The 13,483-nt window shown below is 35.2% G+C and overlaps 1 protein-coding gene across 5 annotated transcripts in view; it reads left to right on the top strand.

Annotated features, from left to right (window-relative positions):
* IFT74 (intraflagellar transport 74) overlaps positions 1-12,758 on the top strand; it is a 96,967-nt gene extending 84,209 nt beyond the window's left edge. For 3 of the 5 annotated variants that reach the window (XM_043890975.1, XM_043890974.1, XM_043890977.1), the window contains 4 exons: positions 5,609-5,772; positions 6,773-6,898; positions 10,371-10,431; positions 11,728-12,758. In XM_043890975.1, coding sequence (XP_043746910.1) covers positions 5,609-5,772; positions 6,773-6,898; positions 10,371-10,431; positions 11,728-11,846 — 470 coding nt within the window. In that variant the 3' untranslated portion in view covers positions 11,847-12,758. Of the gene's footprint in view, positions 1-5,608; positions 5,773-6,772; positions 6,899-10,370; positions 10,432-11,727 lie in introns of those variants that run through there. The other 2 variants (XM_043890976.1, XR_006338577.1) reach the window with 2 other exon arrangements.
* Positions 12,759-13,483: the final 725 nt, after the last annotated feature.

Here is a 13,483-nt window from a genome sequence, read left to right as displayed (position 1 = left end):
CTTGGACTGCAAGGAGATGAAAACAGTCAATCCTAAAGGAAATCAGTCCTGAATATTCATTGGAAGGACTGATGCTGAAGCTGAAGCTCCAGTTCTTTGGCCACTTCATACGAAGAGCCAACTCACTGGAAAAGACCCTGATGCTGGGAAAGATTGAAGGCAGGAAAAGGGGACAACAGAGGACGAGATGGTTGGATGGCATCACCAACTCAGTGGACATGAGTTTTAGCAAACTCTGGGAGATGGTGAAGGACAGGGAAGTCTGGCATGCTGCAGTCCATAGGGCTGCAAAAAGTCGGACACGACTGAGCGACTAAACAACAGCTCTGAAATACCACTATATTTTTGGGGGGTATTCATATCCCTACTTTAAAATAGAGCAAAAGTAAAGATGAACTTCCAGATGTTCAAGCTGGTTTTAGAAAAGGCAGAGGAACTAGAGATCAAATTGCCAACATCCGCTAGATCATCGAAAAAGCAAGAGTGCCAGAAAAACATCTATTTCTGCTTTATTGACTATGCCAAAGCCTTCGACTGTGTGGATCACAATAAACTGTGGAAAATTCTGAAAGAGATGGGAATACCAGACCACCTGACCTGCCTCTTGAGAAACCTGTATGCAGGTCAGGAAGCAACAGTTAGAACTGGACATGGACCAACAGACTGGTTCCCAACAGGAAAAGGAGTACATCAAGGCTGTATATTGTCACCCTGCTTGTTTAACTTATGTGCAGAGTACATCATGAGAAAGCCGGGCTGGATGAAGCACAAGCTGGAATCAAGATTGCTGGGAGAAATATCAATATCAAGGTTAACCTCAGATATGCAGATGACACCACCCTTATGGCAGAAAGTGAAGAGGAACTAAAAAGCCTCTTGATGAAAGTGAAAGAGGAGGGTGAAAAAGTTGGCTTAAAGCTCAACATTCAGAAAACTAAGATCATGGCATCTGGTCCCATCACTTCATGGAAAGTAGATGGGGAGACAGTGGAAACAAGTGTCAGACTTTATTTTCTTGGGCTCCAAAATCACTGTAGATTGCAGCCATGAAATTAAAAGATGCTTGCTCCTTGGAAGGAAAGTTATGACCAACCTAGATAGCATATTAAAAAGCAGAGACATTACTTTGCCAACAAAGGTCTGTCTGGTCAAGGCTATGGTTTTTCCAGTGGTCATGTATGGATGTGAGAGTTGGACTGTGAAGAAAGCTGAGCGCCGAAAAATTGATGCTTTTGAACTGTGGTGTTGGAGAAGACTCTTGAGAGTCCCTTGGACTGCAAGGAGATCCAATCAGTCCATCCTAAAGGAGATCAGTCCTGGGTGTTCACTGGAAGGATGGATGCTAAAGTTGAAACTCCAGTATTTGGCCACCTCCTGTGAAGAGTTGACTTATTGGAAAAGACCCTGATGCTGGGAGGGATTGGGGGCAGGAGGAGAAGGGGCCGACAGAGGATGAGATGGCTGCATGGCATCACCGACTCAATGGACATGGGTTTGAGTAAACTCTGGTGATGGACAGGGAGGCCTGGCGTGCTGCGATTCATGGAGTCGCAAAGAGTCGGACACGACTGAGTGACTGAACTGAACTGAGCTGAAAGATAAAATATTCTAAAATGAAACTGTATCACTGTATGCCTCTGCAAATAAGTAACTACAGTATGTATCAGATTATTCCCATGCCAGTCTCTGGCAGTACAGGAGAGAGGAAACTGGCTAAGGCAGGTTTGAATTCAGGTTTCTTCATCTTGATATACAGGACATATATTTCACTTCCATTTTGGTATCTGTTTTTGAGTTAGCTGGAATAAGATTTCCAGAACAATGGATGATGCCTGGGGAAAGAAGCCTGAAATAGCAAATTAATCAGGTATTACTGTTGCTGTTTCCATAGCTCACTGTAGCTCATACAGGCGTTTTGGGTCATAAAGTGATATCTTTTATCTTAAAAATGAATATTTCATAAAGATGATGATAGTATCACTCAGCACCAAAGCTTGACTGGTTGTTGACCTTGGGCAGTTACCTATCTAAGCTTTTTGTTCTTATTCAGTAGCTAACTCATGTATGACTCTTTGCATCCCAAGGGACTGTAGCATGCCAGGCTCCCCTGTCCTCCAATATCTCCAGGAATTTGCTCAAATTCATGTCCATTGATGGTGATGCTATCTAATCATCTCATCCTCTATCTCCCCTTTCTCCTTTTGCCTTCAGTAGTTTCCTTATATAATAACATTTACCCCCTCCAACTCATCTCAGGGCTGTTATGAAAAGTAAATCAGATAATATATAAAGCCAGGCATGTTCCAGGTTCTCAGTAATATTGGTTTCCTTTTATACCTTTCTTTTCCCTTTAAAAAAGAGACTTTTAAAGCCAACATCGCAAAGTTAAGTCTCTGAAATAGAGAAGGTTGGTATTATTAATATTTAATTCTATGAGATGGAAGTTTTTAAAATACAGTTTTCTGGTTATAAATGTAATTCATAGTCATTATAGAGGATTTAGGAGATATAAGCAAGCATAAATAAAAATTAAAAATATAATCCTACTATCAAAAGTTTATTACTATTAAAATTTTGGTATCCTTTTAGTCTTTTTTCTGTATTTTATCACATCTTGGGGGAAAAAAAGCATTTCCCAAGTGTTCTCTGCCCAGCTATTCCTCTCTCTCAAAGGTTTCACAGCTAGATTTATTAAAATCATCTCATTCTTGGTTCCATTTCTTTCTATAAAAATCTATTCTCAGGGGATATATACCCAGGTTCTCCTGGTCAGTAAATGCAACACATATTTTGCTATCTTAAAAAAAAAAAATCTCTAATATTCTGCACTACAAACCACTCCTTTATTCTTGAAATGTTTTTTCCCCATGACTTGTGATTTTTCTTTTATTTCTTTGGTCACTTCTTATTCTATATGGATCCTTCATGTTTAGCCTTTTAAAATTTGGTATTTTTGTAAGTGCAGTCATGAATCCTTTTCTCTTGATGATTTCAACCACTCCCATAGCTTCAGGTGCCATGTCTATGCTGGTGGTTTTAGAAACTATCTTCTGATCTCACATTTTTCTCTGGGCTTTCAACCCGTATTTCTCTATATGGGCATATTTACTTATCTTTATTTGGATGTTTTTGAGGTTTCTCAAACTCAACAAATCCTAAATCACCTTCAGTGTATCATCTCTCCCTCCTACAGACAAAAATTTGTGTCTCTTTCTGCCTACCCTCCCGTATACTCATTTATTCAAGTTGGAAATCGGATTCTGCACTGACTTCTCTCACTCAACCACTGTATTTGGTCGATTGCCTGTTTGTTAATCCCAAATCCCTCATGTTTCTTAGTCCCTCCAGATCTCTTCTGCTTTGTTTCTTCAATTATTTTTATCTGGCAGGAGACCCCAGTTCGATTCCTGGGTCAGGAAGCTCCCCTGGAGAAGGGATAGGCTATCCACTCCAGTATTCTTGGGCTTCCCCTGTGGCTCAGCTGGTAAAGAATCCACCTGCAATGCAGGAGACCTGGGTTCGATCCCTGGGTTGGGAAGATCCTCTAGAGAAGGGAAAGGCTACCCGATCCAGGATTCTGGCCTGGAGAATTCCATGAACTGTATAGTCTTTGGGGTCGCAAAGAGTCGGACACAACTGAGTTGACTTTCACTTTCACTAATTGTATATTTTATCAAACATATGTATAGCCTTATTCCACTGAACTATAAGTTCTTTGTTCATTGCTATATCCTCCATGCCTTTCTATTTGCCTGGCACATAGAAAGCATTTAATAAATATTGTTTAATGAAAAAACAAATTCTCAGCAGCATAAGATTTCTTGCCTAGATCACTGAATCAACTGGTCTTCTTGCACATAGTTATGCTGTTTCAATTCACTGTCCATGTGGCAACCAGAATGAACTTTCTAAAATTTAACCATGTCACTCTCTCATTTGAAACTCATTGATGACTTGCCATAGCCCTTAGCATAAAGTCCCAGTTCCCTATCTTGACTTAAGCCCTTCATGAACTGATCCTTCAACTTTTCCATTTTATCTCCTACCACCAACCATTTCAAACTGTGAGTTCTAGGCATACCAAACATCTGTTATTTGCTCAGAAATACTATACTTTCTTACCTCTAGACATTTTTGCACATAATGATTATTTTCTCTGGAAACTCACTTTTTCCTTTGTGTGGCTGATTCCTGATGCTTAAGGCAACAGTTATAAGGCATAGCTGTAGAGAATTCTTTTGACCAATATCCTTTATCTTTTTATAGTAAAAAGTATCCTGTATCCTGTAATCTTTTCATAGTAGTTATCCAGTTTATTGTAAATGCTTCTTTTATTTTCTAATTTAACCCCTAGAATATAGCTTCTTGAGTGAAAACAGTGTCTTTCTTGATTTCCATCAGCTCCTGGCACATAGTAGATGCTCAATGCTTTTTTTTTTTCTTTTTTTTTTAATTCTTTTTTTTTTTTTTTTTCAGTTGGAGGCTAATTACTTCACAACATTTCAGTGGGTTTTGTCATACATTGATATGAATCAGCCATAGAGTTACACACCACACACCCACACCCACCCACACACACACACACACACACACACACACACGTGCAGTCATCATTATTCATGGATTCTGTATTTGTAAATTTACTTTCTCACTAAAATTAATTTTTAACCCCAAATTCATATGTGTAGTACTTTCATGGTCCTTTGTGAACACATGCAGAGGTGAAAAATTTGAATGCTCAAGTTCTCAGTGGAGGTTGAATAAGGCAACACCATGCCTCTTGCTTTAGTTCACATACTTAAAAGCATTCTTTTCATGGTACATTATTTAATGTCACTTTTTAAAATCACATTTTTATGTATTTTTGTTCATGCTTTTGCTTTTTAAAATGGCCCCCAAGAATAGTGCTGAAGTGTTGACAAGTGTTTCTAAGCGGAAGGCTGTGATATGCCTTACAGTGAAAATGTGTCTGTTAGAACAACCTTCGTAGAGCTATGCCTCTACGTGGTTGACCTTTAGTTCAGTCTTAACAAATTAATAATATATATTAAATAAAGTATATTTTAAGAGAAATATACATAAAACAAAGTTATGTTAGTTTCTTGATAAAAATATTGTCAGAGGCTCACAGAAACTAACTCTGTATTTCCTGTAGGAGTTAAATGCTTGCTAACTCTGTGTACAGTGATTTTACAGAATATAACTAGCACAAATAATGAGAGCTGACTGTATATGTAATTATAAAATATTGCTCATAATGTTTCATAACTTGCTTTTTTCCCCCACATAACTGTGTATATATGTCATGCACATACTAAAAATAATGAGTATTGATCTTATATGTTAATTATGAAGTAAGAAAAAGAACTATATGTGTTCTTTATGTTTATATGAGTATGGACACAAATGTGATTAATACATATCAGGTTATGTTGGTTACCTAGGGGGTGAGTAATTTTTAAAAATTTTATATTGTCTTAATGGTTACAATGAACATGTTTTTGGTGCAGACACTCTTGTAAACCATGATTTTTAGTGATTTTATTTCCTTTCGGGAAAGAACTAAAGTTTCGACTAAGTATGGCATTTGAATTTTCCTGCATTTCAGATAGTCAGAGGCTACAGTTGGATCTACAAAAAATGGAGCTTCTGGAAAGTAAAATGACTGAGGAACAACAGTCTCTAAAAAACAAAATTAAGCAAATGATAACTGATCTGGAGACATACAATGATTTGGCAGCTTTAAAATCATCAGGTGAAGAAAAGAAAAAGGTAAATGGTAACAATGCTATGAAATTGTAATTCAAATTGTTTTTCTTGATTAAATTTAATAATATATGTGTTTTTAAAACTTTGTAAGTTTATTTTCAGTTGATTACTTGATTTATAAGGAAAAAATAAAAATGTTTAACATACAAAGTAGGAATTTAGAGTGATTTAAGTTTCAAAACAAAAGACAAAAATTGAAAAGCAAGGGATAGAGTGCTTCAACAAATATAATAATTGTGTCCTCAGTCATTACTGACTCTCTGAGACCCCATGGATTATAGACCATCAGGCTCCTCTGTCTATGCAATTTTCTAGGTAAGATACTGTAGCAGGTTGCCATTTCCTACTCCAGGGGATCTTCCCAACCCAGAGATCAAAGTTGCATCTCTTTCATCTCCTGCATTGGCAGGCAGGTTCTTTTCCACTTCACTACCTGGGAAGCCCTTCAACAAATATAAACTTTGTTAAATGCAAATTTGATTAGGATATTTCTCTACTTAAGACTTCTCAGTGGCTTTTCATTGCTATTTACATTAATTTAAAGTAAATCTGGTGGAGTACAAACACATAAGGCAGCCCTGATAAGTTATTATTTATATTGTTAATATTAATGTGGCTTATTATGAACTTCCTCAGTGACTCGGCTTAAAGAATCCACCGGTCAGGACCCACCAGACTCAGGTTTGATCCCTGGGTCAGGAAGATCCCCTGGAGAAGGAAATGGCAACCCACTCCAGTATTCTTGCCTGGAAATCCCATGGACAGGGAAGCCTTGTGGGCTACAGTTTATGGGGTTGCGAGAGTTGAACACAACTTAGGGACTAAACAACACAAACACAATTTAGCTTATTATAGTTAGAAGGATATTTTTACAAACAGGTTTTCTAGCCTTGGTAGGATTTTATTAGAATATTATTGATATTATTTAAGTCAAATGCTATTTTTATTGATTTACTAGATACCTGCTAAAGCCTTTTGTTTACTTCCATTTGGATCTATCTAGAAGTTACATCAGGAGAGAACAGTATTATCAACTCGCAGAAATGCCTTTAAAAAAGTAATGGAGAAACTAAACACAGAATGTGAGACACTAAAAACACAGCTGCAAGAAAACGAGACACATTCTCAGGTAAAAAAGGAGAAAGGACTGAAATTCGTTTCTAGTTTTAGATTATCTGGCATGTCCTGTTAATGTGTATTTTCACCCTCAAAGCAACCCATTCCTTTTTTTTATTCGGCTTTGTTTACCTACCAGATTTTCTGGCTTTGAAGATAGCTAGATTCTGTACAGTCTCCACTCAGAATGAGTTTACTCCTGCTTTCCTGCCTTCTATAAACCTATATTGAAGGCCAGCTCTAGGCTTGGCACTATTCTGGACACAGCCATTATGATAATAGCTTTTAAAAATATCAAAAGTAAAGTGTTTTAAATGCAGAAACATTGCTAATACATCAGTGCCACAGATAATGAAAATGAGCCATAATGACTAGTATCCCACCACCCAGAAGAGATGACTTTATGCATATGTGGATAGATATTTCTAGTCTATATGTATGTGGTATGAATACATTCACTTTATACATATACATAAGTGTACATTATTTCTGTATATTTATAGAAATGGTACTATATTGTACCTATTATTTGGAAACTTGTTTTTCATTATTACCTATACTTTCCCTTGTCAGTAAATTTTTAAAAATATGATTCTATATAATATTTGACTCTTTGGATATAGCATAATTTTATAGCATGATTTACTCAGTTCTAAACTGTTAAGACATTTTGATTATTTCTCATTTTAAAACTGTTCAAATAATGCTATGAAGAGCAGTCCTATTCTTTAATTTCTTTATTTACATTTCTGATGATTTACTCAGGTTGCAAAGGCAAACCCTTTTTCAATATCACACATCCTGCTGATAATTACCTCAACAAGGTCTGAGGTCTTCCAGATTGAAGGGCAGAAGCCTAGTCTCTGTCCCTCACTTTCTCCCCAGCACTGTGTTAGTGGTTGGCACATGATAAGTGTTCAATAAGTATTTTTTGGTGGATTAAATGAAGCATGCGTGTCATATACAAAATCAGTTATTATGGTCTGATAAAGGTTGGTTATTCTCACATCAAATTAGTCTATGTTAACAATTTGCAGCTATGATTTATTAATGCTAAATGCATTAAATTTTTTCTTCATGTGGTAACATGATCATGATAGACAGCCGTCATTAACATTTTGGTATAATATCCTGTTAACTTTTTTCCTTTGCAGTTATACATCCTTAATTATATTGTTCTTACAAATAATGAAATCATTCTATGCATACAGTCTTTAAGCATTTCTTTTCTTACTTAAATGTTTTCAAGCTCTTTTTTTGATATTTTTAGGATGTCAGCTGTTTCTTTGTATGTATGTACCTTTTTTTTTTTTTGTATGTACCTTTTAAAAAAAGATAAACCTTATATTCTTCATAAAAGGGATGGACTCTCATCAGAGTTTGCCACAAACTTAGAAATCACTAATTTACATGTTTCAAATTTATTAGTCAATTACTCTGTCTCTGCTTTATAATATATAAGCCTATTTATAGTCTTGTAAATAACAAATTTATCCTTGTCTGTTTAGAGTTGGAATGGATACTGGAGAAGTAAACCTAAGAAAAAGTTAATGAGGCCATTGTCTTATGGTTCATAGGAAAGAGCATTGATACTTCATATGGATTTCGGCCCTCTTCTTTCACTGAATAGATGATTTAAAGAGAAAAACATTTGATAAACACAGTTTCTTAGAGCCAGTCCGTGGCTACCTTGTTTATTCCCACATTAAGTGCTAATCTTATTCTTAACCCCATCTACAGGAATTTGTAACATAAACCATAATTCATAATGCTTCTCTGTATTATGGGTTGCCTTTTATGAATCCCAGTTGTTTGAATCAAATCCTGGTCTCCCTATTTTTTGAAGTTATTTTCTTAAAAACTGGCTTTGACATCTATAAATAACATGGCATAACAGACCTTTTTTGAGTGGTTATTTATTTGATATCATTTAAACATATTTATATTGGAACAAACTGCAAAACTCCTAGAAGAAAACATAGGGAAAAAGCTCCTTGACGTTAGTCTTGGCAACAGGTTTTTATTTTAACACCAAAAAGCACAAGCAACCAAGGCAAAAATAAATAAATGGTCCACATCAGACTAAAAAGTTTCTGCACAGCAAATGAAACAATCAACAAAATGAAAAAGCAGTTTGCAGTTTGGGAGAAAATATTTGCAAGTCACATGTTTCAGGGTTATACAAAGCATAGTATAAAGAACTCATGATAGACTTAAAAGAAGTTGTAGGAAGAAAAGAGATTTGTGCTTCTTGACATCCTTGGGGGTTTAAAGGCAAAGTTTAAATACATCACTGAAATAAATAAATGTATGGTATAGAAGGAATTTGACCATGTGACATAGAGTTGCTTTTATAGCATTATTCATGTAGCACTTAAGAGGTTTGCTGCAAAATAAGAAGGCCACCCCTTTATATGAAACAAAGAGGGAAAATTTGGTACTTGACTTTGCAAAAGGTTATTTGAGATTTATTGTCCAAAAGTGCTGACTACTTCCTTAAGTCCATCTGAACTTCAAGGTTCTATCAGGGGAAGCTAGATCTGATTTCGTAGCATTAACTCACAGCACATACAGTTCATATAATTAGTTATGACTCATCCTAATATCTAGATTCATCTCCTTGGAGGAAACAATGGGATAGATGCTACTCTGATACTGAACTTATGCCCTGAAAATAATTTTAACTTGAGTTTAGGAAGAAATATGAATGCTGTTTCAGTTATCAGATTTTTTTAAATGATTATTACTTCTTGGAAATATCCAGGCAGAACATTATTTTAATGTTTCATTTTTCAGACTTTCCTTTGCTTAGGAAAAAAACTATGTGCATCTTAAAAAGACCATAACCCAGAGTTGCAAGGTTAATTAAATCAGAAAAACAATTTAATTCTATAACAGTAAAATTGTCTTTGGAGGAAGCAACCGTCAATATAATATCCACATTAGCTTCCTGTTGATGCAGAAATTATTGTAAGAATGCCAGCTTTTTACCAGCCCTCTTATAATCTTTACACTGCAGCTCTGCTCTTATCACAGCTTGTGAAATTAGACAGGAAATTTAGCCCTGGAAATAAGGAAGTTTCTCCTATATAGCTGAACCTTTGACAGTGTTAGAATATGTAGTACTTTCATGGCATTAGACCTTCAGATTTCAAGGAGAGATTCTTATCATGTCCCATTCTTCTTTTTAAAGTTCTTTTAGGGAAGGGAAATATAAATTGTCTTTCAGTTGGTATGTTCATTGGTATAATAAATATGTTCCAATTAAAGTAAACAGAGTAAACTTGTTGAATTCAACGTTCTATTTAGTATTATATTTACTGTTGTTTAACTTTTTCTAAATTTCTTGTCTGTCATGGCTTTATCTCTGTAAAATGCAGGAGTTGAAAAGATTTAAAATTGAGGGTTTTTTTCTTATATCTCAAAGGAGTGTATAATTGTTTTGAATATGGGCACTGGTGAACATTTTTCTTTTGTGTTTTTAGCTCACAAATTTGGAGAGGAAGTGGCAACACCATGAGCAAAATAATTTTGTGATGAAAGAATGTATCCTTTAAAAAACTGCAAATGGACTTGACTGAGGGGTTTTTTTTTTTCTAGGAATTTCTTTAAAGACTGAAATAATATTCAGTTCAACATAAAATACCTAATATGTACAAAATACTGGCTAAACTGTGGGAAATGAATAAGACAGTTTCCATTCTACAATAGTGTGTGCGTGTGTGTGTGTGTGTGTGTGTGTAACTAATAGAAGGCAGACCATACAAAGCCACATTGTGGCATAGTGACTAAGTACTCAGATTTTAGAGTCAGGAGATCTAATTTTAAATATTGATGCTACTACGTATAGTTTATGGACAGTTTACTTAACTGTTTAAACTGCAATGTTATCATCTCAAATACAGCTAATATTTCCTTCTCATAGACTTGTTGGGAGAATTACATATAACCATATATATGTATATGTGTGTATGTATGGTCATTTGTTGTTATTTATAATGCTGTACCTTAGATATCTGGGAAGCAAAGGGAGAGATAACCAAGAAATGTCATGAGAAATTTGACCTTCAATCTCATCTACCAAGATAGTACTTATGTCCTATCTTATTTCTATCAAGATAGTACTTACATTCAGTCTTTTTGCTCATCTTTTTGTGTAATCATAGATGGAAGCAGCAACTGACAACAGGTGTTGTGGAGTGTAAGAAGCGTTTCCCCAAAGGTGGTCTCCTAGTCCCTTCTTTGACCTATTCAAGAGCAACTCTGATTAGAGAACTAGATTCTAACTCATTGGTTGCATAGGTTCTCTAGGATGCTACTGAACATCCTCTCAGGGCAGCTTGGACCCAGCTTTCCTCCAGATGAGATGCTAAAGGTTCTATTCCCAGTGGTCGTGCAATTTATTTTAAAAGCAGATTTGTATTCACAATTGGTTAAAGTCCAGAACTCTGGTTTTCTCTGACACAAAGTAGGTGATTTTGAAGCAGAGTGACGTCTAGAAACTTGCCTGAAATTCTGTGTGGTACTCTAAAGAATGTGGTTCTTCTGAACATTGAATTGTTCTATGACCAGATTGAGATGAATAACATATTAACTCTAAAAATGTTTGTATACCATAGGTGACCTTTTTTGAAACAAGTTTGGCCTGGCCTTTTAGGGTTAGACCTTCTAGGTTTGATGCTTAATCTGTTAAAATACTGTTTGAAACTATTCTAATTGTGCTTTTTTGTGCCATCTTCAGTTTTCAGTAAGAAAAATACTAGTGTAATTTGGGTCTTTTCCACATGACAGAATTAGATTAATATTTGTATTGATATTGTTCCTCTTAACTCATGTACTTAGTCATAGCAACCAAGAGTCAAGAGAGTGATTACCGGTCGATTATGAAGAATGTGTCCAAGCAGATTGCAGAGTATAATAAAAGCATCGTGGATGCTCTGCATAGCATGAGCAGAAACTGAGTCTGAACCAACTGCAAGTCTCTATAGAAATGTTCTCTTGCTGCTAAATTGTACATGCCATTAAAAAAATTGCTTACCCTTGACGAGTTTTACCTAAAAATTTTGAAAGGTGTAATTTCATGGCCTCTTCGAAGAATAATGCTTTAAATAGTATAATAGTTTAATAAATAGCTTATGTATTAAAAAAGTATCATCTCTATTTAGATTTGTTTTGTGTAGGTGATAAAAATGTCTCAGAGAACCAGGAGATAAAACAAACTAAAAGTAGCTATTGTTATTCATTTAGTTGGTATAATCTGTCTGTGGCAGCAAATGCTATCATCTTTTCATATGTCAAGCCTAGGAGGCATGCTTGGAGTATGATTCTGATTTAGCATTTATCAACCTTGCCAACTTTTGCTTCTAGAAATCGATAATAAGAATAGAAGGGAGGTATTTAGTTTTGAGCTTTACTTCTCAAGCAAGATATATTTGATGTGTTTTAAGGCATATGAAATCACAGGTAAATAGGTAAAATTTTTTACCTGTCAGTTATTCCTTTGTGAAATTAAGACTGTTCTTTATTGGGAATTAATATTTTTACTCTTTGCATTTAAAAAATTCTTTCTTACATGTATTTGCTAGGGAAAGCATGAAATTTAAAATAAATGTTGTACTTACAGTGGACTCTTTCAGACTATGGCTGCTGCTGTTCACTTCTATTCCGGAATATGCATTCACTCTTTAGTACTACAGGAGGACTTAAACAGATTAATTTATAAGCATTGCCAGCACGTTTGAAAGGATAAGGTGGAAGAGGTAGAAATGTATCATATCAATCTGGGGAGACATTATGGAACTGAAGATGTAGCCTGCCTTTTGGGAATAGTGAGTCACTTTTGCCAGAATAAAGTATTCCTTAAAACTATCCTTCCTTTGCTCTGATCTTGCATTCCTCGAGTAATTCTACTTCTCAGTTTTCATGAAACACAAGCTTATTAGTTTCTTTTTTAAAAAGGCTTTATTGAGTTACAAGTCACATATAATAAAAGTTCCCATGCATGTTCCTTACCTGAAGTAAATATTTATCATTAAATTATTCAATTTTAGTTCAGTGTGAGTTTAGGTAGAAAAGTGAACGTTTCTGAATTTGATTAACTCTGGATTACTAATATGGCTGAAGATTGTGCACATTGATACATTCATTAAGGTGGCAATCATAAAATATGTTCCTTAGATCCTGAGTTCTTCAGGTTTCTAATAGGTATTATACCATCAAAGGATTCATAGTCAAAGGAATTTGGGAAGCATTATTTGAAACAAAGGTAAATTATTCTCTTCTTTTCTGCTCAGAACCCTTAATATGCTAATGTGCAACAAGTTCAAGAAGAATATATACTATTAATATTACAGGTTTTTTCTGAGTAGTGGGATTGTGGGTCTTTTCATCTTCATTGAAATGAACTTCCTGGTACTTTCTCAAAATTATCTGTGATGTCCATATAATAGTTAGACATGCAATAAAAATTCAAATTAAAAACATATATACAGTCAATACTTTAACTTGTAGAAAGGACATATGATACTTTAGACAGCTCTGCCGTAATCATTGAGCTAGAACTTAACCAGTCTTTACTCAGAAAGAAAGTAGGAAGAAA

This window comes from Cervus elaphus, chromosome 29 (genome assembly GCF_910594005.1).
Source record: "Cervus elaphus chromosome 29, mCerEla1.1, whole genome shotgun sequence".
In the NCBI taxonomy this organism is placed as follows: Eukaryota; Metazoa; Chordata; class Mammalia; order Artiodactyla; family Cervidae; genus Cervus; species Cervus elaphus.
Note: the sequence above shows the minus strand (reverse complement) of the source record. Positions and strands in the feature narration are given on the sequence as shown.